We start from the raw sequence: 25441 nt of genomic DNA, 5'->3' as shown, positions 1-25441 counted from the left end.
TCCCAGTTGCAGGGCCGAGTCGGTTGGTGTGAAGAAGCCACGGCATAGCCAATGTTCTTGGTGATTTACCTTGTGGAATACCTTGTGGATTTATCTTGTGGGGAAGCAGAGGGACCAGCAGAGGGTGGGGGCTATAACCTACAAATGCCTACCACACCTAGTGACCATCTTTCCCTTGCCAGTCTCATCTCCTAAAGATTCCTCAGCTTCCCCAGCCAGCACCAACGGCCGAGGGACCAGTATTTAAAACAAGAGCTGGATGGAGACATTCCAAATTCAGGCAGGTCCCTGGTGCAGCAACCTACTGCCAAGCTACAGTGCTTAAGGGGTTTGTTAACTTACATTTTCCCAGGAAATTAACACGGGAAAAACTGGCTTGTGTTAATCTGAAGCAATCATGGTTCTTAGAGCTCAGTATGGCTCAGTCATGTCAAGCTAAACCCATACAGTCGAGGAAGGGTTTATACAAGTCATTCCTCTGCCAGTAGTTCTGGGAATTTTATTCATGGGCATTCCCAGACCCCTCACCTTCCTTTCCTGTTTTAGGTCCTGGGTAGTTCTATGTCAACTTGACACAAGCTAGAGTTATCTGGGCCGAGGAGCCACACCTGAGAAAATGCTATCGTCAGATTGTCTGTAGGACACTTTCTTGACTAGTGATTGAAATGGGAGGACCCAGCTCACTGCAGGTGGTACCACCCACGGCTGTGGAATAAGAAAGCAGGCTGGGTGAGCTATGGAAAGCCAATCAAAAGTGTTCTTCCAAGGCCTCTGCTTCAGTTTCTGCCTCCAAGTTCCTTCATGATAGACCATAAACGGTGAATTAAATAAACACTTTGCTCCACAGGTTGCTCTGGTCATAGTGTTTATCTCGGCAATGAAAAGCAAACCAGATGAGTTTATCTTTGAGGTCAGAAGCCACATTTCATGACCTTCACTCCCCAGTTCTCAGACAAGTATTATTATAGGAAGGTAGTCTCTCCTGTGACCTTTCTTGTGGTCCTACAAAGAATGACAGTGATTTAGTCTACTGAGAAAATGAATGTTGAGAAACAAATTTCATTGTAAATTTATCTAGAGTCCAAGGCTACATTTGCAATAGCATTCATTCTCCCTATGCTCAGACGGAGCCACGGGCACACAGAGTCTGAGCCTGGACCTTGATTCATGTGGGCCATGAGTCATTAGGCTTAGAAGGATCTCCCGTGCATAAGAGGGCAGAAGGGAGTGGTCCAATTAGAGAGGTGTTTTTTTTTTTTTTTTTTAAAGTAGGAGGTGCCCAAGGGCATTTGCTTATCAGCACAGAAAATCAACCTGAGGGCTGGAGGAGTGGAGCAGGACTTAGAAGAAGAAGAAGAAGAAGAAGAAGAAGAAGAAGAAGAAGAAGAAGAGGAGGAGGAGGAGGAGGAGGAGGAGGAGGAGGAGGAGGAGAAAGGTCTAGAGAAAGAGGATCAGAGAGGAGCAACAGTCACGCTTGCCAGAAGCCTGTAGGCTACGCTGCCTACCACAGTCTTGCATTTCTATTTCTCTCGTCTGAAAACAGGGCAGGCTCATTTTGTCCAGATAGCAGCTGTGCAAGCCATGTGGCTCTACCTGGTGGCACTGGTGGGCCTGTGGACACTCCTGCGCTTGTTCAGGGAGAGGAAGGTGGTGAGCCATCTCCATGACAAGTATGTCTTCATCACGGGCTGTGACTCCGGCTTTGGAAACCTGCTGGCCAGACAGCTGGACAGGAAAGGCATGAGGGTGCTGGCTGCATGTCTGACTGAGAAGGGAGCCGAGCAGCTGAGGAGCAAGACATCTGAGAGGCTGGAGACAGTGATCCTCGATGTCACCAAGACAGAGAGTATTGTGGCAGCCACTCAGTGGGTGAAAGAGCGTGTTGGGAACAGAGGTACCATTGAGATTCCTGTCTGTGTTGTTGGTTTGTCTCCCTGTTTGAAGGGGCCCTCCCCTCCATACTCCCTGACCAGATCCTTAGTGGGGTTTGAGGGCCCTGAAGTAACTCAGCACATCACCTGAACACTGTCTCTTTCCAGCCCCTATCTTCTGTTTCCCAAGTCCTGTGGCCTTGGTAAGAAGGTGCCCTGGTGAGGACTTACCCTCTCACATCCCTGTCTCTACTCTGTCATCTTTTCTACACAGAAAATCTAGATTGTCGGGTGCTGAGTGCCAGGTTAGTGCAGGGTCCCTTCTGGAGCAGAGGATGGGATTTGGTCCTGTGTCTTGTGTGTAGGACCTCTGCAGCCATGCTGGGGTGGATCTCCCGAGTCAGCAGCATTCCTGTTCTTACCTGTCAGCTGTGTCCTCTGTGAAGGGAAGGAGACAGAACTATGTACAGAGCAGGGCAGACCAGCTTAAGGATAGACTTGGGAGAGTAAATCCTCCCAAGGTGGGTTTGGGTAAGTGGGGGTTGCTCCTCTTTGAATATGTTAGTAGTGAGAAAAAAAAAGAACAGAGTGGTTTAAAGGGATCTGAGAATAAATAGAAACCATAGTCATTGTTCAAAAACACTAGAGAACAGAAGAGCAGTTAACCTGTAATTCACAACCTGTAATTCGCCACTCAGTGGATAAAAACTGGTAGCACTTTGACCTGTACACATTGAAATGAATACAGTCTTTTCACTTTAAAAAAGGTGAGGATTTTTTACCACCTCAATAACATTTCTTTGAATGATAATATTTAACGAACTAGAAAATCCTAACTTTTAACAAAGCCCCACTAATTTGACCTTGGAGTCAGAAGCGTCAACTGTTTGGTACATAAACATAGTATGTTTACTTTCGCTTGTTTTTTTTTGTTTTTTGTTTTTTTTTGTTTTTTTTTTTGTTTTTTAATTTGTAAGACAGGGTTTCTCTGTGTAGCCCAAACTGTTCTAGAACTCACTATGTAGACCAGGCTTGCCTCTAACTCCAAGGTCTACCTGCCTCTGCCTATGGAGTGCAGGAATTAAAGGTGTGTGCCACTACTGCCTAGCTTGAGACAGGGTCTCGATCCAGAGCTTGACTTGAACTCACAATCCTTTGTATGGGGATTGTAGGTATATGCTGCCATCCCCAACTTGTTTCCTACATTTATGATCATAAGCAGTACCCTTTTTTTGTTTGTTTGTTTGTTTGTTTGCTTTTGTTTTTGTTTTTCCCGACAGGGTTTCTCTGTGTAGCCCTGGCTGTCCTGGAACTCACTCTGTAGACCAGGCTGGACTCTAACTCAGAAATCCACCTGCCTCTGCCTCCCAAGTGCTGGGATTAAAGGCGTGTGCCTCCACTGCCTGGCTATAAGCAGTATTCTTGTAAGCAGTTTTAGTAAGCGTGTTTTAGGATCCTAAGAGTAAAGTGTCTTGGTTAAACAGTTTATATCTCTAGAAGGGTGAGGTATGATTTTGGGCTGACAGGGCACATAGCTTTTGAGCCAATTTTTCTAAGTTAACAAGCAGTACAATTGCCTTAAGTCATGTAGCCCCTGGCTGATCCCGCACGTTCGGCAAAAGTGAGGAGGTGCTGTTGAGGGCCATAGCACTTCCCAGGTGGCTGCTGAGGACCTGTAGCTTAGTGACTAAACAGACACAGGGCTGTGTCCTGTGGGTGAGTGGAAAGAAAGAGGGCTGCTTTCTGAGGTAGAGGGTGGGGCTGTGCTCTAGCGTTGCCTGCTCCTTCAGGTCAGCCTTGTATTTTGTAAGCACCTCACACAAGTTTCTCAGTATCAATGCTGGATGTGTCAAGGTGCGTGGGCCTGAAGACACCCTCAGGTGAGGGCGCTATCTAGTTGGTTTGGTTTTATGCCGTTTTTGTTTACTTAGTTGTTTTTTTTTTTTTTTTAAGAAAAGATCTCCCTCCTGGGATTCACAGATTTATCTAAGCCATTGGGCTAGTAGGCTCCTGTTTGGACTTCCCCAGTTCTGGGATTACAAGCAAGCCACCATTCTAGTCTTTAAGGTGGTTTGTGGACTCAAACTCAGGTCTAAGGAGGCTTAGCTCCTTAGGTATAGCTCCAGACCCTTTCCCCTGGAGGCAGCACTGTGTGGAACTGCTCAGAGAACTCTGAAGATACTGCTGAAAGAGTAAATCTCTGCAAGGGTGGCATCAACCTGGAAAACAGTTTCATGGTTTCCAAAGGTGGCCATGTCTTCAACGTCTGTTCTTAAATTCAGTGAGAAGGGACTACATGTTGCTTCCCAGGTAGAAAACTGGGCCAGGAAGACTTAAAGGATGAAGGTATCCATGCTATGAGTCAGCACTCTCTGGCGCGTGTTCCCAAGCCCTGTGGATACCCCGTTCTTACTCATTGCATCCTATTGTCCAGTAAACACGTGTCACAGTGGTCTTACCTTGTTGAATGTGCATTTCATCCATAATTAAACCTGTGTTGTGTGACTGTCTCTTCCCACTGTCCCCAGGACTCTGGGGCCTGGTCAACAATGCTGGCATCTCCTTACCATCTGGTCCCAATGAGTGGCTGAGCAAACAGGACTTTGCAACTGTACTGGATGTGAACCTGTTGGGCATGATCGAAGTGACACTGAACATGCTGCCCTTAGTAAGGAAGGCGAGGGGCCGAGTGGTCAATGTCTCCAGTGTCTTGGGTCGAGTGTCTTTCTTTGGTGGTGGTTACTGCATCTCCAAGTACGGTGTAGAGGCCTTCTCGGACTCCCTCAGGTACTGGAAGGGAAAGGGGTACCTGAGGGGAGCTTTGATAGAGTTTTTTTTTTTTATTTAATCACAGTCTTTAAGTTCACATAATGAGACTGGAGAGATAGCTCAGAGGTAAAGAGAATTGACTACTCTTCCTGAGGTCCTGAGTTCAAGTCCCAGGAACCACATAGTAGCTCACAACTATCTATAATGAAATCTATCTTTAAAAAAATAAATAAATAGAAAAGCCTATCCTGGTTTGTGGATTCTCTTACCTTCCCTTCATTGGAGGTACACAATCATTGGAAAATACATCATTGGATGATCATTGGACAGTGAGAAATACCTTCTCATGTCTATGGCTGGGGCAGGACTGAGGCATGAGTTCAGTATTCTTTTTGCTTATTTGTTTGTTTGTTTAAGACATGGTCTCACAATGTAATCTTGGCTGTCCAGGAATTCACTAGGTAGACCAGGCTGGCCTCAAGCTCATACAGATTCATCTAATGAGTGCTGGAATTAAAGGTGTGTCCTACCATGCCTGGTGAGGACAGTTAATAGTCTGGAGGAAAACGTACAATTGGAACATTGTTTTTGAGTTAGTGTTGGACCTGAAGTAATTTGGACAGAGTCTTGACCCTTAACCTTTAGTGATGTTCAACTTGAGGATGTCCTTGAGGTAGACTGTGCATCTCATTCAGTCCAGTAGGTACTTTCCAGACTCACAAGAGTCCACAGTCAATATTGTAGAATTACAGCAAAGTTCTCCCTCTGACCTTAAAAATTCTAGCAACATGCAAGTCTGGGGTCAGGGGGGTAGGGTACTGTGGCCATCCTTTGGAGTGGTTATCTCCAGTTAGCCACTGGTGAGAGTGTAGTTATCAGACTTTGGATCCTATGGTAAGGGTCAAAACAGAAACTTAGAAGCCTCATTAGGAAGGCTGTTGGGAAAATCCATTCACTTTAGGCTCTGTGTGAATATTAACTGATAGAGAAAGCTGTCGGCCTCTACTTAACAAAAGAATAAGTCAGGCGACACAGGCAGGAGGCTGAGGAACTGAGCACAAGCAGGCTCATAGGAATCTGAGGGCCATGGGCAAGGATGTGTATTCTGAACTTGTCAAGGCGGATAGAAGAAGTTGAGTCATTTGGGTTAGGTAACCTGTCAGCTGCAGAGTACAGGCCAACTGTGATCAGAGGCTCTAGGAAATACCAACAGGATCCAGAGGGGAGCTGGCCTATAAGCTTCCTGGGATGGATTTGGAGAAGCTGTAAAACCAAGAGTGAGGAGGAGGTAACTTGGGCAAGGATGGGGAGCCGTTTTATCTGGAATTCATTGAGAAGTTTTACCTGGAGTCTAGCTTTAGGCCAGTGAGATGCACATGCCAAATACTTGTGTGACATTCAAAAGCACACAGGTGATAGCCTTATCACAAGATCCTTCGCCATTTCCTGCACATCCCAGATCCAAAGGGTGTGGCCTTTCCTCACCACAGGCTCCTGTTGGCATGCTACTCTACTCTTATTAAAGTGTTCTCACTGAGAGACCTCTGAAGTCCTTGACATCTGTCTGCCTTGCAGGAGGGAGCTCTCCTACTTTGGAGTGAAGGTGGCTATTATAGAGCCTGGAGGTTTCAAGACTTGTGTGACAAGTAGTGACAGGCTGTCATCAAACACCAAGATGACCTGGGACAAGGCCGGCTCGGAAGTCAAAAAGATCTATGGCGAGAAGTTTTTATCATCTCGTGAGTGGATTTGGGGGAGCAAAGCCAACCTGAGCCTAGAATTGCGAATCTATTGTTAGTGTTGCCAGCAGTCCCCCCCCCCCACTAAGTGTTACTTCTCAAAATAAGCATGTATAGCCCTCCTTCCCATAGCAGGTGGGCACCTCACCACATACAGGGATCCTGACAGCTAGACATGAGGCTTCGGTTTATATAAAACCCTCATTATCAAGAGATCAGAGCTAAAACAGATACAGGAAGCAGTGTTTTCCATGAGCTTGGGTTTTTCCCAGCTACTGGGGAGATGACATATTGATCTCAAGAGAAGCATAGCAGGCTCTGTATTCATGGCTCTTCCTAGTGGCTTGGTTGTGGTCCTTCCAAGGAACTGTGAAGGGTAGGCTTGGACATGGCTTCAGGGATTCAGAGACACGGTTTCATGCACACAGAGAGTAGAAGTTCTCCTCCATGCTGGTGTCAGATAGGAGTGGTGGGAGCTGAATGACCACCTGAAACATTTCTCATTCTGCATAGATCTGACACGGCTAAAAATGATGGATGACACGTGCAACTCTGACCTGTCTTTGGTAACTGACTGCATGGAGCACGCTCTGACTGCCTGTCACCCTCGCACCCGATACTCAGCTGGGTGGGATGCCAAGCTCTTCTACCTCCCCTTGAGCTACCTGCCCACCTCTCTTGTGGATACCCTGGTCTACTGGACTTCTCCAAAGCCTGAGAAAGCTCTCTGAAGTCTTTACCTATGTGTATAGTTGGTGATATGGAGGTACTGTGTAAGGGAGGGAATTCATAGGGAATATAGGAGGGTCGAGGGAGGTCGGTCATTATTTTGGTGTTATTAGTTCACACTCTTCATTCCACTAAGTTTCCTGTGATATTACTCAAGACTAATGGTGACCAAAGAAATAGACAAATAATTCTCCCAAGGGATTCAGATATAAAAGAGCTGCCTGTTGGCCAGGCTCTGAGCATCATGGCCTACCATGAGGATCCACACAAATGAGGAGGTTGGGACCAGCAAGTCCATGGACAGGATTTACCTGTAGGCCTCAGCTTTACCACTCCCTTCCCTAAAGACAATCTCTCCCTGCAGGATCACCAAGTGACCATATCTTTTCTACAGACTCACTTAGTGGCCATCTTTTCCCTCAGACTCACTAAGTGTCCATCCCTTCCTGTAGAACCACTCCGTGATCATGAATTCCCTGTAGACTCATTAAGTGACCATCCCTTCCTGCAGACTCACTAAGTGACCATCCCTTCCATACAAACTCACTAACTGTTCATCTCTTCCTGAAGACACACTAAGTGACCATGCCTTCCCAGCAGATCCATTAAGTGACCATTCCTTCATATAAGACTTACTATCTGACAACCACAACAAAGCCCTTCTGATTTTCTGTTCTTGTCCCAGGCCACTTCTCATGAACCCTCCCTCAGTGCCATTGCCATACTCCTCCAGCACCATGTACAGAGTGTTCTTCTCAACTATGCTTTTCATTTTACGGACAACATTTTTGCCAAAGAGCCAGGGTGCTGACCTTGCCGTGACCTCTGAGACCTGGCTCTGCCTGCTGCTAGGTTGGGAATCTCAAGAGTAGGCTGAGCAGGGAAAGCATGTGTGGAAGAGACAGAGAATCCTGGACTCAGTACAGACTTGCCCTGGGGAGGGACTTCCATAGATGCCTGACTCCTCTTCTCTCGGTAGAAATGTGGGGTCCAGGGGCCACAGGAGAAACTTGTAAATAAACAACAATTTCTGGATTAATGAAAATAGAAATTCCTCTACTGTAACATGTGTATGGTCCTCCATTAACTTGTGTTATTTTGAAATGATTGTTTTAGGACCTTTGAGCATACGTGTGTGTGTACTTGTATGTTTCATGTGTGGGAGGACCCTCAGAGGTGAGAAGGAAGATGAAGGCCACTGGTTACAAGAAGTTTTCAGCCATACAATTTGGGTGTCAGAAAATGAATTTGGGTTCTTCAGAAGAGCAGTAAATACTCTTAATGGTTGACTTATTTCTACAAAACATATATTTATATTTTAGTTTTTATTTCTTTTGGTTTGTTTGTTTGTTTGTTTTGAGATGTCTCACTACACGACAGGTTGACCATGACCTTGTAAACTCTATTTCTACTATCTTCATCATTGCACAAATCACACTATAGGAACATATCAGCATCTCTGCACATTGTAGCCTGTGAGGAGGCTGGTCAGGAGGTTACATCAATCTAAGTATTCTCTAGAGCATTGTGCTGGCTCCACAGGGGAAAGGGGCTCACCCAGGCCAGATCTATGGCACTAAGCATGGGTAGAGGCTCAAAAGCATCATGAGACTGAACAGCGTGTAATCAGCAGGAAGTACACTGTAAGGTGGTCCAAGGCTGCATGCCACATCCCTGGAGGAGCCTCCTTTTCTCCTCAACCAGGTTTCTGCACTAGGGAAAACCACAGTGTACTCAGATGTGTCTGAGAGGGACTCTGGCTGTCACAAGAGGCTATCTCAATTATCTATGCATGAGGACCACACTGTACACACCCCAGTCCCATGTCTCCAACCCTAGATCCTCAGCCATTAGAACACAATAACCTTTCATTTCTGGTTCTCCAGTTAAGACTGAGTAGAGGCTGCATATGGTCAAGTCTAGAAACAGGGTTAACAGTGGGTCTGTTTCCACCCTTTGCAGCACTGATTCAAGGCTCCACCTCTCCCCTTTTTGCATGAGGAAGAAAAGTTAGGTTTGGGTGTATTGCCTTTTGGGAGAAAGTGCTTCCCCCTGGACTGAGCTAGACACCTGATCCCAGTAGATGGCTCAGTTCCCATCTACATGAACAGATCAGAACAGCCTAGAGATAAGAAGAGCTTCAGTGTTGGGCATTCACAGGGTCTGGCCCGGAATGAGACCAACCCACCCTGCCCAGTACAGGGAAGAGGAGTAGCTGGGCACCATTATTTGGCTTGTGTGAGAATCTCAGGAGGGATGGATGGACCGAGGAACTTCCATGAATCAGGGAGGTGTCTCTGAGGCTTTCTTTTCAGCTTTCTGCCTACTGCAACAGAGTCATGTTCATTTACTCACTCTTCCTGACTTTATCCAGAAATTCCAGGGCTAGATCTAGATCCTTCTGTGTTCCATAAAACCCTAATCCAATAAGAGTGCATGTTCTTGTCAGGGTTGATAAGGATAGGACTATAGGGAGAGAACTTGGAAATGACCATAGAAGGATGGCTCTAGAGAACTCATTGTTGAACGGATACAAGATCTACGAGCAGCAATGTCTGCGTGTACTTTGGACAAAAAAAAAAAAAAAAAAAAAAATCCAGCATTACATTTTGGGAGATGCAATTCAGAGCTAGGATTTTAAGGACCTGTTGGGTGATGACAGCCACATGAAGAATGTCCTAGTAATTTTTGCAGGATCAGGAGGAGGGACAGGAGTGGAGGCAGGAGGACAAGGATAGCAGCAGTAAGACATACAGGATCAGGCACAGGGGAGAAGAAATAGCAGTGTAAATGCAGAGCAGACACAGGAGGGGTCTACTGGAGGGACACCCTTGGAGAGAGAGTGACCCAATTCCAGATTCACAGGTCACTCCCTACTGACAACCAAGGCCCAGGCCTAAAGGCAGAGCTGTAATGTATCCCATGTTGGGGCCTTTCCTGATAGAAGCATAGTTTTTGAGAGGACAGAGTCAGTGCGTCAGATATGTTACAGATTGGAACAGAAAGTTGTGGAAGTTTCAGGTAAGAGAAATATGACATCATTCCTGAAGGAAGGCACCAGGTTTATTTTGAGCTGGAATCAGAGAGTCAGTCAGGCATTCTTCAGAGCCAGGAGCCATATGTAAAGCACGAAACACTACTTCTGAGGCTCTGAGCAAGACACTCTGGGAAATTAAGTAAGAAATCCTGGCTCAGTTGAGTCAAGGGCAGTCATGGAGGTCACAGCTCAAGAAATCTGTGCTCAGGTCTGCTTTAATCCAGGCAGCCAGGAGAAAGGCCACTTGTGAGAGTAAAGTCATTTCCTTCCCCACATCAGTTCTGCGAGTCATGATGTGTCTGGGGTCTCAGGCCCATTACCTTGTGTTCCTTTGAAGTCAGCCTTCCCTGTGTGGGGCCTGCCCTTCTATCTTCCCAGGAGCTGCTGTATTAGGAGGGCATCTGCTCTCCATGTCCTCTCCTGTAGTTGTCCTGAGTCCAACTGCATGTTACCAATAGATTCTCACTATGTTCACAACATCCTGGCTTGTGGCTCCCGAGTTCAGGATGCAGAGACACAAGGTGACCTGGGACTGGACCACGGGACTTGTGTAATGACATACACATGTATTTCCACATGAGTCCAGGAAGCAACAATCCTAAGAGAATAGGCGTGTGTTACTGGACAGTCAGTGGAGTTTTACTTGGCAGAGAGATAGGGAGAGCCAAAAGGCATTAAATGTCTGCTGTTCAAGAGCAGGTCAAAGACCAGAGATGTGAGGCATCACTAATTATAAGAAATGCAGAGGACTTCACCCCAGAGGCTGGAGTTCTAGATGCCTACGCCTGCCTGTGTGAGGCTTCCAGGCTCATTTTGACTCAGGGTATCTCTCTCTTCTTGACTTCTAATTGCCATGTGGCTCTACCTGGTGGCACTGGTGGGCCTGTGGACACTCCTGCGCTTGTTCAGGGAGAGGAAGGTGGTGAGCCATCTCCGTGACAAGTATGTCTTCATCACCGGCTGTGACTCAGGCTTTGGGAACCTGCTGGCTAGACAGCTGGACAGGAGAAGCATGAGGGTGCTGGCTGCCTGTCTGACAGAGGAGGGAGCCGAGCAGCTGAGGAGCAAGACATCTGAGAGGCTGGAGACAGTGATCCTTGATGTCACCAAGTCAGAGAGTATTGTGACAGCCACTCAGTGGGTGAAGGAGCGTGTTGGGAACAGAGGTACCATTGAGATTCCTGTCTGTGTTCTTGGTTTTCTCTCTGTGTGTGGAGGGAAGGCTTGTGTAGCCCTGACATGACTCCTGGTGGGGTCATGGTGGCGTTGGAGTCACTGCAGAGTCTGTCCCTCTCCTGCACACCAGTCTGTCCTCTTCCCTCTACACTGAATCCTCCAAGATCTGTATTCTTTGATCAGCTGGTGCCTTGGGAAGTTTTTATGTCCAAATTATTCTCTGTCCTCTTTGACTTTGTATGTAGAAAGACTGAATTGTTGGCTGTGAATCTAGGTTAGAGACAGTGTGGAGGAAGAACTCTCGGTTTCTGGGGCCTGGTCTCTATGTCAAGGTCATGGGCCAGAGTGCACCTGCTTTCTCAGTTCTGCAATATGTTCTTATGTACTACCTGTGCACCTTTACAGGGAGAGCCAAAATTATTGCCATGCTTAAGCTCAATGTCAAGGAATGCCTTAGGAGAGAAAAAGCTAGTAAGTAGTCTCTCTCTTTTACACAGAAACAGACACACACACACACACACACACACAGAAACACACAGAGCTTATCAATCTCTTTCTCCTTTTGTCTTTCTTTCCACTATTTGTATTATTATTTAAAAGATAAATTTAAATAAAAATGAGTTGGAAACAGTTATTGTTCTAAACTCCAGTTATGTCAAACTACAACTAGTGTATGATTCAGTGGATAAAAAGTAGTAACACTTTGACCTGTATGTTTACTGTATGTGCTTTCTTTCCACTTTAAAAATGTAAGCTTTTTGACCACATTACCACTCAAAGAACATTAATTACAGTAATAACTTTCAGTGAAGTAAAATAACTTGACCCTTAACCAAGTCTTATTTCACTTAGCAAGCATTGCAACTGTTTATTGTTTGGTTCCTTTGTGTTCTTTTGGCTCATGTTTTTGAGGCAGGGTTCTAGTATGGACCTGATCACCATCTGATGAACCTGTTCCTCAGCTCCTTCCTGTTGGCATCGCCAGAAATGGCCACCATACCATTTTAGGACAACTTGTTTTATTATCCTAAGAACTATCTTGTGATACTTCTAGTCTATTCTGAGTCTGCAAGCATGTGTATTTTGGAATCCTAGAATTAAAGTATTTGTTGTGCATATTATTATTACATTTTTTCATGAAAACATTTCAATCATGTTTCCCTTTCCCCACCTCTTCACAGATCTCCCCATGTCCCAGTCACTCAAGTTCATATTCTTTCTGTCTCTCCTTCTCTCTGTCTGAAAAAACAAAAACAAAATAAAAACCACTTAAGGAAAAGTCACATAAACAAACAAACAAACAAACAAAGAAAAAAAAACAATAGCAACAAAAGCAAGCAAAAAGAAATAAGCAAAAAAGCCAGCACAAATGACTGTGAAAAAATGCTGGCTCCCCTTTCCTCCCAAAATTTCATGGAGTTTATTTTGTGGAAATACAACCACTATTGGGTGTAAAGCTCTGTGTGTGCCTTTATAGTGAGAGGGTTACAGTTTGCTTCTTACTCAGATAACTCTTAAATAACTGAGACTGGACTAAGTTATTTATTTAACATGCCTAAAGGGCAGAATTACTGAGCAATATTACTCTATTTCAATCCTCGAAAATAATCTGCCAAGCCTCCAGACCAAATAATGGAGATACTTACAATTTTAGACTTTCTCTGCTCCAGGTGTTTTCTTATGGTGTCTCCTAGACTATTTACAGGTAGCTACTGCATACTTCCTCCTCGACAGCTCTCTGCCCTGGCTGGGAGAAGTCCAGCCATGTTTTCTCCCCTGTTCAGTCATTGTTTGTTGAGGTCTCTTAATAACACTAGAGGGAACAATTGGAAAGCTTGTGTTTGAACAAGATTGCCCCTGGATATCCTCTGAATAAGGACTGTAACCAGATGCAGTGGGCACAGAAATCAGCTTTTGAATCTTCACACAGTGCACAATAAAATGCCTCCAAGACACCATTGACATTACAGTGCAGAAAACTGTTCTTGCTTTGGACAGCAGTTATCAGTTACAAATAGCTTCTTGCTTAGAGGTTAGACCATGTGTCCACTTTCCCTCCTCAGTGCTGGGTCACTGTCCCCTTTTGACTGTGCAGGTCTTATGTGTGCTTCCACAGTCTCTGTGAGTTCATGTGAGCAGCAGTCCTGTTGTGTCAGGAAGACAGTCTCCTTGGAGTCACCCATCACCTCTGGCTCTTAACATGTTTCTGCCTCCTCATCCTCATAGATGTCTGATCCTTGAAGGGAGAGGCATGATGAAGACTTCCCGTTTAGGACTGATGTCTCTCCCTGTCTACACATTGGCCACTTGTGTGTCTCTGTGTTTATTCTTGTCTTTTGCAAGGCATGTTCTCCAGATGGAGATTGATCAAGTCACTGGACTTTGAATGTTGCCGGTAATATGCATTAAGAGTTTTGTTACTATGTGTTCCCTTAGAAAAATAATAATATTTAGTTTTCCCATAGAACCATGACTTATCTAGTCTCAGGTTCTTGGCCACTCTAGTAGTGTCATTATGGATTCCAACTCAGAAAGCCTACCTTCAATCTAATGAAAAGTGTTAAGTGTCCCCCATGACATTGGTGCCTTTATTGCATCATATACCTTGAAGTTAGGTCACTGTAAAAGATCATAGGGCTTGAGGTTGGGTAATAGTAATGATTGCCTTTCTTCTCTGGGAATGTCCAGTATATCTTCTGGCCCCTTGAATGCTAATTAGTAGCAGTGAAGGTTTTAATTGGGCACCAGCTTCCCTTCTCTCAGTTGGATGACATCAGACAGTATGGACTACAGCTATTGACTTAATGTTTTACTATTGTGAAGAGACACCATGACCAAGGCAACTCGTAGAAAGACAGCATTTAATTTGGGCTGGCTAACAGGTTCAGACATTCAGTCCATTATCATCAAGTTAGGAGCATGGCAATACGCAGGTAGGAGGAGCTGAGAGTTCTACATCTTATTCTGAAGGGAAGCCAAAAAGGAATGGCTTCAGGGAGCTAGGATGTGGGTATTCAAGCCTATTCCCACAGTGTCACACTTCCTGCAACAAGGCCACACCAATTGCAGCAAGGCCACATTCCCTAAGAGTGCCCTTCCCTGGGTCAAGTCTATACAAAGCACTGCATTGTCCTCCCTGACCTCCACAGGCTTGTTCAAACACATGAGTCTGTGGGGGCCATACCTAAACATATTATAATGCAAAATACATTGAATCCAACTTCATAAGTCACAATAGTGTGTAACAGTCTCCATAATGTTAAAAGTCCATAGTTCAAAGTGTCTTCTGAGATTTATGTTCTCTCTAAACTGTAGACCTCAAAGCTGTACAAGAAAACAGCTGGGCAAACAACAAACTGTGCATCTCAGCATCTGATATCAATGCCAACTTCAGATCTCCAACTCCTTCTGCATCTTTTTTTTTTTTTTTTCTGCAACAAACTTCTTTCTCATGGGATGGTTCTACTTCCTATTAGCAGTTTTCCTCAGCAGATATCCTATGACTCTGGCAACTTGAACATCTTGAGGTCTCCAAGGTAACCCCAACATTAAAGCTTTTCCAATGTCTTTGATCCATCCATGATCTTCTGTGCTCTTCTGAAGGACTTGAGTCACATCTGAAGCTCTGCCCTCTGTAGAACTCTAGGCTCTGGTTGACTCTACTCCACTGCTGCTGCTGTTCTTGGTGATCATCCTATGGTTCTGGCATCTCTAACACACTTGTGTCTTCTGCTGCAACAAGGCTTCACCAATAGCCACTCATAGGCTCTCTTAATTGTGCCAAGCCTCGAGTTCATTGCATGACACTTTAGTCTTGGGTCATTAACTGTCATTGAGACTGTACCTTCACCTATGACCTTCCCTAGCCTCTCACAGTGCCAACTCTCAGCTGTTCTCTGTGGGTGATTCATGTACACTACCAAGTGTAGCTGCAGAATGAGGTACAACCTTAGTCTTCTCTGGAACCCAGCTTCTTTGTGCTCTCAAGAACCACTTCCCAGAAGATTTCACCTCAGTGATGCTGCTCTCTTCTTAATTATCACTAATTTCTTAGCTGAAGCTAACCATCATCAGTTGTCCCAGTAGTCCCTTCAATTCTTGACTCTATAGCCAGAACCAGATGGCCGAAGCTACTGAGTTCTGCTGCTTACTGGGCCTGGAACATGGCCCCCATATTCTATTATGAGCTTTCTGTTTTCCAGTTTCCTCATGTTTCAACCTTGCCTGTCCTGGATCTTGGAATTTAAGCTTTTCATCACCTAGAACTTGCTCTGTCTCAGGCTGGCATTGAACTCAGAGATCTGCTTGACACAGAGTTCAAGGTCCAAAGGCATATACTAACTTGACTAGGCCTGAGCTTTTCAGGGCCACTGTTCCTCAAGATTCAGATCAAAAACCTATGCCTTTCATTTCTGTATTGTAGTTCAGTCCATATATAAAATCTAAATGAAAACAGTAACCAAGTAATGATAACACCTAATATCATATAACTATTCCTTGTTCAATGGCAAACACGTTAACTGTATGCTTAGCTTGGTGGAATCTTTCCACAAAGTCACTACTTCCTTAACCTGTTTATATCCCTGGACACAGAATTCACCTTCATTTCACTTCCCGGTGTTCCTCTAATCCTTGGAAAATACAGTTTATGTTTTTCCTTTCTTTGCTTGTATTCTTGCCTAATTTGCTCCTCATGAAAATTAACCAGAGAAGAAAGTCCCTCTTGGGCTTTGTTGAGACTTCATTGTCAGTGGAATTAATATAAATCACTTTACCTTAGACTCAGGTAGACTCTTCAGGGAAGTGTTAAAAGCAGCCACATTCTATACCAAAATATCACAAAAGAAGTCTCTCAGTCACATATTAACATCCTTCTCCTCTTAAACGTTTAGAGCCAGGCCTCCATAGTTCAAATCACATTTAGCAAAAAATTCTCTCATATTCTTACAAAGATAGGCCATTAATCATTAATCCCCTCTTAAAGCATTCCACTGCTTTCCAAATCCAAAGTCCCCAAATCCACATTCTTTCACACAACAGCATGGTCAGGCCTATCACAATACCATAGTCTTGGTACGAATTTCTGTCTTAGTTAGGGTTACTGGTATGAACAGACACCATGACCAAGACAACTCATAGAAGGACAACATTTAATTGGGGTTGGCTTACAGGGTAAGATCTTAATTCTACTATCAAGGCAAAACATTGTAATTATCTAGATAGTCATGGTGTAGGATGAGCTGAGAGTTCTCCATCTTGTTCAGAGGCAAACAGGAGAAGACTGGCTTCTAGGGATCTAGGATGAGTATCTTAAAGCCTGTGCCTACAGTGATACACTTCTTCCAACAAGGCCATACCTCCTAATAGTGGCAATCACTGGGCTAGTATATTCAAACCACCACAGCTAAATAGTTGTACCATCAGGTTTAGAGAGCAGATAGCAGTCTTTAGGGAAGCTTGTAGTGAAAGTTTGGAGGTTGTGGTGGTTTGAGTATGCCTAGCTCAGTGAGTGGCACTATTTGGAGGTGTAGCCCTTGTGGAGTAGGTGTGCCACTGTGGGCCTGGGATTTAATAACCTCATCCTAGCTGCCTGGAAGACATTCTTCTCTTAAGTACCTCTAAAGGAGAGGTGGGACTCTCAGCTCCTCCATTTCCATGTTTGCCTGGATCCTGCCATGCTCCCACCTTGATGAGAATGGACTGAATGTCTGAAGTTGTAGCAAGCCCCACTTAAATGTTTTCTGAGAGTCGGCTTAGTCATGGTGTCTGTCCACAGCACTAACACCACAACTAAGACAGAGGTGTTATTCTATGGTTTTATTTTTTGGGGATGGGGGAACAATATGTGATCCATCCTGGCAGTGAAGGTTTTATTTGGTAGCATTCGATTTCTACTTGGGGTGTCATGTCTACCATCATTAGGTGACTTCCCTGAAATTCCTTCATGTATGTACTTTAGGTATCTTTTACAGAAGTAGTTTACTATATGGTTTTTCAAAACTGAACAAAACCAATCTTGATTAGTGATTATGTGTCTATAGAAGCACAAGATATGATTTTGACCCAAGGATACAAATGACTTATTTGAAACAAGATTTTAACATCAACTAGCCTCCCATTCACCCTGCACAGAAATTGATGATGGAGAGATGGTGCTTATTTGTAGGCCTTTCAGAATGTTCTTTGAAGTTCTATTATGTAAAGTCCAAAGGGATGATTGAGGGTCATCTGTGGGTTGGTGTAAAGAGAGCAGCATGTGTTCAGATTGATAGTGGAAAACCTATCCTAATGGTTATTAGCAAAGATTGTTACCTCCCTTATCTTCCCCCTGGGTGTTGTAGGTAGGAGTTTTCTTGTTGCAACTAAACATCATGACCAAAAAGTAAGTTGTTCTAAGAAAGGGTTTATTTAGGTTACACTACCACATCACTGTTCATCAGCAATGGAACTCAGGACAGCAACTCAAAATGGGAAGGAACCTGGATGCAGGAGCTGATGCAGAAGCCATGGATAGGTGCTGCTTAGTGGCTTTCTCTCCATGGCTTGCTGAGGCTGCTTTCTTATAAGACCCAGGAGCAGCAGCCCATGGATGGCACCACCAACAATGGACTAGATGCTCCTTAGAAGATCAGTAATGGAGAAAATGCTCTATAGCTGGAAATTATGGAGGCATTTCCTCAACTGAGCCTCCTTCCTCTCTGATGACTCTAGCTTGTGATAAGTTTTCAGAAAATCAGCAAATATATTGGGTTTTGTAAGCATTGAGGCGATTTGAACAATATTGATGATTATAAATGTTGATGCTGACAAATCTTGAGAGCTGATCAATATTAATTTTCACCAATATAGATATTTATCAACAATGAGAATTGATTATTATTAATTTCAAGGCTGGCTTCAGCAGAGACTAAAAGCACATCTCTGTTTTCCGAATCTGCCACAACCAAGTTTCCATTTGTTTGTTTCCCAACCAAAATTCCTTGAGAGATTAATTTTGTCTTTTCTTTCTTTTCTCTTTTGTGTTTTCCTCTTTTCCTTCTCTTCTTTTTTATGACTGTCCCTTCCTAGTACTATCATAAGGAATGCTAATGGAAACCAGTTCTTTCTTATTACTACCTTTCTTGGGTACTTCAAAGATACAGGTATCCTGGTGTAATCTGCTCAGAGTTATATGAAAATACAACTCTCTTAGTCAGAATTCTATCTCTACGAATTGATGCCATGAACACAGTAACACCTATAGATGAAGCATTTCATTTGGGCTTGCATATGGTTAAAGCTTTTGAATGTTATTATGTCACGAAGTGTGGTGGGTTACACAGCAGTCATGTGCTAGAGAAAGAGCTGAGATACTACATCCATATCTACAGGTATCAAGAAGAGTAAGACTCTGAGATAGTCCACTCCCAGAGTCACAGAATCCAACATGGCCACACCTCCTAATCCCTCTTCAGTACTGCCATACTCTCAGGAACAAGTATTTAAATATATGAGCCTATGGCTGCCATTTCCATTCAAACCATCACAACAAATAAGAGAATAAAATCTCTAGAGATGGCTTCAACTTGTACATCACAAATGTACTTTCAGGGTCTCCAGATTAACAAAAATGAGCCACGTTTTTGCCACCTGTTCTTACACAAAGGAAGTGATAAGGGACTGCTGGCTGATTCCCAGGTAGAGAGCTGGACCACAAAGTCTTAAAGGATGAAGGTATCCATGCTGTAACTCAGCACTCTCCAGTGTGAGTTCGGCAACCCTGTGGATACCCTGCTGTTATTCATTGTATCATATTGTCCATTAAACACACCACAATGTTCTTACCTTGTTGAATCTTCATTTCATCTATAATTAAACCTGTGTGCTGTGATGGTGTCTTCCCACTGTTTGTAGGACTCTGGGGCCTGGTCAACAACGCTGGCACCTCGGTCCCTTCCGGTCCCAATGAGTGGATGAACAAACAGAACTTTGCAAGTATCCTGGATGTGAACCTTTTGGGCATGATCGAGGTGACGCTGAGCATGCTGCCCTTAGTGAGGAAGGCGAGGGGCCGTGTGGTCAATGTCTCCAGTGTCGTGGGTCGAGTGTCCACTATTGGTGGTGGTTACTGCATCTCCAAGTATGGTGTAGAGGCCTTCTCAGACTCCCTCAGGTACTGTAAAGGAAGGGGACTCAAGGGGTGCTTTTAGAGGGTTTTTATCTAGTCACACTCTTAAAGTCCCCATCATGGGGAGGACACTAGAATTTTGGGTCTCTCTTTCCTTCCCCTCACCAAGCATTCCCTTGGAAGCACCTTTCCATGTCTCTATAAGTTGCCGTGACTAAGACATGAGTTGAGTTCATTTTGTCCTTTTATGGAGAAGGGAGGACATTGGGGGACAACACTGGGATAGGATTGGAACTGTGAGGGTTTTGGGTCAAGAACCCATTCCCCTGAAATCTATATGCTGAGCATGTTTTCAAATTGGGGTGAATGCCTCTTTCAACTCCAGCGATAGACATCATGCCTATGTAGAATCCACAATGAACACATTCTAGGATAATCTATGTGTTTCTATCATGACCTAAAGGCTATAGCAACTAAGATAGTGAGAGAGGAAATAGAGAAGAACTGTCCTGAGAGCTTCCTGGGAGAGATGTGGGGCAGATGTAGACTTACTAGTGAGGTGAAAATGAGTTGGAGAAGGACAAGAATTCTTTGCATCTGCACTACTAAGAGAAATGTTTTACACAGTGGTATAGACGAGAATGTTCAGTTTTAGGCCAGTGAGCTACACACAACAAATACTTAGTGTGACATACAAGAGCACAGAGGCCCTTATCAGAATATTCTTCCCTAAGAGTGTGGCATTTTTTTTCAACACAGGCTCCTTTTGGCATGCTACTGTACTCTTATTAAAATGTTCTCACTGAAAGACCTCTGAAGGCCTTGACATTTGTCTGTCTTGCAGGAGGGAGCTCTCCTATTTTGGGGTGAAGGTGGCTATTATAGAGCCAGGCTTTTTCTTAACTGATGTGACCAGTAGTGTCAGATTAAGCTCAAATATCCAGATGTTGTGGGACCAGACCAGCTCAGAAATCAGGGAGATCTACGGCGAGAAATACCTGGCATCCTGTAAGTGAGCTCTGAGGACCAATGCTAATATAATATTGAATGCTTAACCCCCTACTAATTTTAGCAGTTCTAATGCCTTTCTCTTTATTCTCAAAGAACAGTAGTTTAGACCTATTTCCTTGTGGTGGAGGACAGTTTTTGTATAGGGTAAGAAAGGAGTTCTTGTCTTTCATAACATGCTGCTCTGTTCCTTCAGATCCTCTCATGATCATGGGCCTGTAAGCAAAGTTAGGAATGGGAGGCGATATAAGACCAGTATTTTCCATGAGCTGAGATACAGGTGACTGAGTGCACAATTTTTCTTGAAGATTGTATGTGGTCGTTCTGAGGAACTGGGACAGTCTAGGCTTGTGTTTCATACACATGGATTCTCCCACTTAGGAAACAGAAGTTCTCCTCTAGGCTGGTATGAGACAGGAGTTGTGGGAACTGAATGAACACCTTAATCATTCCTCATTCTTCATAGATCTGAAAAAGTTAAATGGATTGGACCAGATGTGCAACAAGGACCTGTCTTTGGTGACTGACTGCATGGAGCACGCTCTGACTGCCTGTCACCCTCGCACCCGATACTCAGCTGGATGGGATGCCAAGCTCTTCTACCTCCCCTTGAGTTACCTGCCCACCTCCCTTGTGGATGCCCTTGTCTACTGGACTTCTTCAAAGCCTGAGAAAGCTCTCTGAAGTCTTTACGTATGTGAATACTTGGGAAGATTTAGGTACAGTGTAAGAGAGAAGATCTTTAGGAGAAAGTAGGAGGGTCAAAGGAGGGAGGTCATTGCTCTGGGGTTCTATGATTTAATCTTCATCCCAGTAGTTTTCCTGTAATAATACTCAAGACTGATGTTGACCAAAGGAATAACCAAAGAGTTCTTCCAAGTCATTCAGATATAAACATGTTTGCTCTTGCCCAGGCTCTGAGCATCATGGCCTGTCATGTGGATCGTCAGAAATGAGAAAGTTCAGACCAGCTTGTGCCAATCACTGCCCTATGTCCTCCTCTGAAGGAAATGCATATGCTCTGCCTAGTTTCTACTCTTATATAGCATGGAAGTGTTCCTGTTCTGAAGTCCCCTGTGACCATGATCTCGGGTCTGAGAGGAGTCACTAATAATCCCATCACTCATGCCCTTGAATCAGTTTGACAGGCCCTGGGTGGTTGTTTTGAGTTTCTGTTGGTGAGAATCCAGCATGGGATGGAGACACTAATTTTTTTTTTTATTTTAAAATCATTGTTTTTTTTGGTGGGGGGGGGACTTTTCTTATGTTTTGAGCAAATATGAGGTGATCTCCTGTGATCTGACATTTAAACTATGGTTTTACCATTTAGTGGGGTTTGGATCACAGAGATAAGAGGAATGTCCTAAGTAGAGGTGGCACAGGCCAGCAGGCTTTCCTTGACTGTCTCATGTCTCACAGCAACTGAGGTGGGAACAACTTTTCTCAAATCAAATATTAACAACAACTCATAAGGCTTAACACTATGCATGCAAGTCCATGAATAGAATTTACCTGTAGGCTGCAGACTCACCACTCCTTCATGCAGATTCATTAAGTCACCATCCTTCCTTTCAGACTCACGAAGGGACCATGTAGACAGCCTTTTCAACACTGGTCTTTCATTTTTGGGACTACATATTTGCAAAGGAGCAAGGGTCTTGAATGTGCCATGGCCTCTGAGCCCTGGGTCTTCCTGCTGCTAGGTTGATGAATCTCAAGAGTAGTCTGAGCAGGTAAAGCATGTGTGCAAGAGACAGAGCATCCTGGGCTCAGTAGAGACATGCCCTTGGATAAACTTTCATAGATGCCTGAATTCTCTTCTCTCAGTAGAAAGTGAGGGCCAAGTGGCCACAGGAGAAACTTGTAAATAAACACTAATTTCTGGTTTAATTAAAATAGAAATTCTTTTAACCAATCATGTGCCTGGTCATTCACTTTACTTATGTTATTTTGAAATCTTTGTTTTAGGACCTTTGAGCTTATGTGTGTGTAGCTGTATGTTACATGTGTGGGTGGATCCTCAGAGAAGAGAAGGAAGATGAGGACCAATGTTTACAAGAAGTTTTCAGCCATACAATGTGGATGTCAGGAAATGAATTTGGGTTCTCCATAAGAGCAGAAAGTGCTCTTGATGTTTGACTCTTTTCTCCAAAACATGTACTTATATTATATTTAGCCTCACTTTATTTTAAGATGTCTCACTACATGGAAGGTGTACTTGCTGGTTTTATGTCAACTTGACACAACCTGGGGTTATCACAGAGAAAGGAGCTTCAGTTCAGAAAATGCCTCCATGAGATTCAGGTGTAAGGCATTTTCTTAATAAGTTATCTAAGGGGGAGCGTATCTTGTGGGTGGTTTCATCCCTGGTCTGGTAGTCTTGGCTTCTATAAAATAGCAAGCTGAGCAAGCCAGGGGAAGCAAGCCAGTGAGTAACATCCTTCCATGTCCTCTGCATCAGCTCCTTCTTCCTGACCTGCTTGAGTTCCAGTTCTGATTTCCTTTGGTGATAAATAGCAACGTGGAAGTGTAAGTTGAATAAACTCTTTCCACCCCAACTTGCTTCTTGGTCATGATATTTGTGCAGGAATAGAAACCCTGACTAAGACAAATTGGTACCAGGAGTGGGGTGTTCCTGAGATAATCTGGCCATGTTTTGGGAAGGACTGTGGAAGGACTTTCGAACTTTGGACAGAAGATTCATCCAGTGTTAAGAGTTCTTTGGGATGTTCTATAGGCACTTGGAAGATCATGTTGAGAACAGTGCAAACAATGGAGTCCTGACTTGTGAAATTTCAGAGGGAACATAAAGGGTCTTATCAGGGCTGAGGCTATTTTGAGTGTGAAGATTCTTTGGTTTGGTTAGCTGTTGCAGAAGAATCAGCTGTGATTAACAAGATACCAGCACGACTGAAACAAACCCTTTGCATTACTGGCACTACTGATGCTGGTTAGCTGGAGCTAAGAAATTAGTGGTGATTAAGAAGAGACCAGCATCACTGAGGTGGAATCTTCTGGGAAGTGTTGTCTGAGAGCACAGAGGCTGTGTTCCAGGGATATCCAAGGTTGTACCTTGTACTGTGTCTGGACTTGGTAATGTGTAAGAATCACCCAGGTGGTACTAATTTTGAAGGCATAAAGGGGTCATGAAGAACAGCTGAGGCTCGGCACTGTGAGAAGTCAAGGAAGGCCAGTTGTGAAGAAGGTGCAACTTCAATTGCAATTGATGGCCCAGGACTGAAGGGGTCATGCAAAGGAGATGAGGCTTGGCACCATGAAGAGAGCCTATGAGAGGCTATTGATAAAGCTTAGTTACAGTGGAAGACAGTAGTGTTTTGTGGATGTCAGTACCATGAGATGATCACCAAGAACAGCAGCAGCAGCAGTGGAGTACAGGCAGCTTGAGCCTAGAAGAAAAGGTGTGTCCTGTCGCATCCACCCTCGACCAGCAAGGAAGACGCAACGTGAGAGCTCTTCTCCAAGCAGTTTATTCAGGACCCTTGAACAATCTTCTGACTGATGACCCTGGGGGAAGCGTCTCCCAGGCTTAAGTACTCTAGGAATAGCCAACCTCCGTCTTCCACGTGGCAACAGCAGATAGGTACACACACACACACACACACACACACACACACACACACACACACACAGGGAGACAAGCCAGATCACCAGCCACAGCCAAATAAGGAGTTGTTTACTCCTAAGAGTCCTTGCCAGCAGGTGGCAAGGACTTGTCTACTCCTAAGAGTCCTTGCCAGCAGGTGGCAGAAGGCGGAGACCGACGACGCCATCTTAAGGGCGCAGCACTATGCGGCTCTCCACAGTGTCCGACAAAGAGCAGGACTGGAGAAGTGACAAAAGCCCCTGGAGAAGCCCAGAAGATATTGAGTGGGATTCTGGAGGTTGGCCAGTTTGAGTTTAATTTTTGCTTTTGATTGTGAGTGTGCCCTGATATTTTTCCCTCTTGAAGGTAGAAAGTATTTCAGTGGAGCCCACAGTTATGAGACTTTTAATTGTAAAAAGACTTTGAATTTTAAAAGACATTGGATATTTTAAAGAGATTGAAATGTTAATATGTAAGAATTTGCAATGACTGTGGGACTGTTAAAGTTATTTAGATCTTAGGCATGAACAAGAAAGTAAGGGTTGAGGCTTAATCATAATGTGTTTGTGTGTCAAGCTAAAAAGGGGTCAATTGTACTGACTGGTTTTGGGTCAACTTGACACAAGTTGGAATTATCACAGAGAAAGAAGCTACAGTTGAAATGCCTCCATGAGATCCAGCTGTAAGGTATTTTCTCAGTTAGTTACCAAAAAGGGAGAGGCTCTTGTAGGTCATGCCATCATCTGGTAGTCTTGGGTTCTATAGAAAAGCAAGCTGAGCAAGTCAGTGTAAGCAAGCCAGTAACATCCCTCCATGGTCTTTGACATCATTTTCTGCTTCCTGATCTGCTTGAGTTCCAGTCCTGACTTCCTTTGGTGATGAACAGCAAAATGAAAATGCAAGCTGAATAAACCCTTTTCAACACAACTTGCTTCTTGGTCATGATGTTTGTGCAGGAATAGTGACCCTGACTAAGACAAACGGATGACCATCAACTTAATGTCTAGCCTTATTGTCTTTTTCATTACATTAATCACACTGTAGTAATCCAACAGCATCTCTGCACCTTTTAGCCTGTGAGAGCCCTGCTCAGGAGGCTGGACACATTTCAGTCTGCTGTGTAGAATCAAGCTGGATCCACAGGGGAAGGGGCAGCACCCAGAACAGATGTACAGCTCTATGCATGGGTAGATGCTCAAGAACATCATAATGAGACAGAACAATGTGTAATCAGCAGGAAGTATCTTGTAAGGCAATCCCAGGCTGCCTGCAACATTTCTAGAGGAGCCTCCTTTCCTCCTCTCCCAGGTTTCCTTGTTGGGAGAAGCCAGTGTACTCAAAGGGACACAGAAGGACTCCATATTTGGGTCTGGCCCTTCTACTTTTTTATGAGCTGCTGTA

General features: G+C 44.2%; 2 protein-coding genes across 2 annotated transcripts; both read left to right on the top strand.

Annotated features, from left to right (window-relative positions):
- The first annotated feature begins 1581 nt into the window (after nucleotides 1-1581).
- Nucleotides 1582-8495, top strand: LOC114608162 (retinol dehydrogenase 7-like). Its single transcript, XM_028752126.1, has 5 exons — nucleotides 1582-1894; nucleotides 4400-4658; nucleotides 6216-6379; nucleotides 6893-7145; nucleotides 7794-8495. The coding sequence occupies exons 1-4, from the start codon at nucleotides 1582-1584 to the stop codon at nucleotides 7108-7110; spliced, it is 954 nt and encodes a 317-aa protein (XP_028607959.1). The 3' UTR covers nucleotides 7111-7145; nucleotides 7794-8495.
- A 2503-nt stretch (nucleotides 8496-10998) lies between these two features.
- LOC114608170 (retinol dehydrogenase 16) lies at nucleotides 10999-21120 on the top strand. The gene is made up of 4 exons (XM_028752136.1): nucleotides 10999-11311; nucleotides 19215-19473; nucleotides 20273-20436; nucleotides 20903-21120. The coding sequence occupies exons 1-4, from the start codon at nucleotides 10999-11001 to the stop codon at nucleotides 21118-21120; spliced, it is 954 nt and encodes a 317-aa protein (XP_028607969.1).
- The last annotated feature ends 4321 nt before the right edge of the window (nucleotides 21121-25441 follow it).

This window comes from Grammomys surdaster, unplaced genomic scaffold (assembly GCF_004785775.1).
Source record: "Grammomys surdaster isolate TR1022 unplaced genomic scaffold, NIH_TR_1.0 125877, whole genome shotgun sequence".
NCBI lineage: Eukaryota > Metazoa > Chordata > Mammalia > Rodentia > Muridae > Grammomys > Grammomys surdaster.
This window is presented reverse-complemented; position numbering and strand designations above follow the sequence as displayed.

Bases quoted from the DNA above. Each gene is read 5' to 3' on its own strand.
- LOC114608170 (XM_028752136.1), top strand. From the start codon at position 10,999: ATGTGGCTCTACCTGGTGGCACTGGTGGGCCTGTGGACACTCCTGCGC. The intron at 19,474-20,272 runs GTACTGTAAAGG...TCTGTCTTGCAG, and splicing joins GCCTTCTCAGACTCCCTCAG to GAGGGAGCTCTCCTATTTTG. The intron at 20,437-20,902 runs GTAAGTGAGCTC...CATTCTTCATAG, and splicing joins CGAGAAATACCTGGCATCCT to ATCTGAAAAAGTTAAATGGA.
- LOC114608162 (XM_028752126.1), top strand. From the start codon at position 1,582: ATGTGGCTCTACCTGGTGGCACTGGTGGGCCTGTGGACACTCCTGCGC. The intron at 1,895-4,399 runs GTACCATTGAGA...CACTGTCCCCAG, and splicing joins AGAGCGTGTTGGGAACAGAG to GACTCTGGGGCCTGGTCAAC. The intron at 6,380-6,892 runs GTGAGTGGATTT...CATTCTGCATAG, and splicing joins CGAGAAGTTTTTATCATCTC to ATCTGACACGGCTAAAAATG.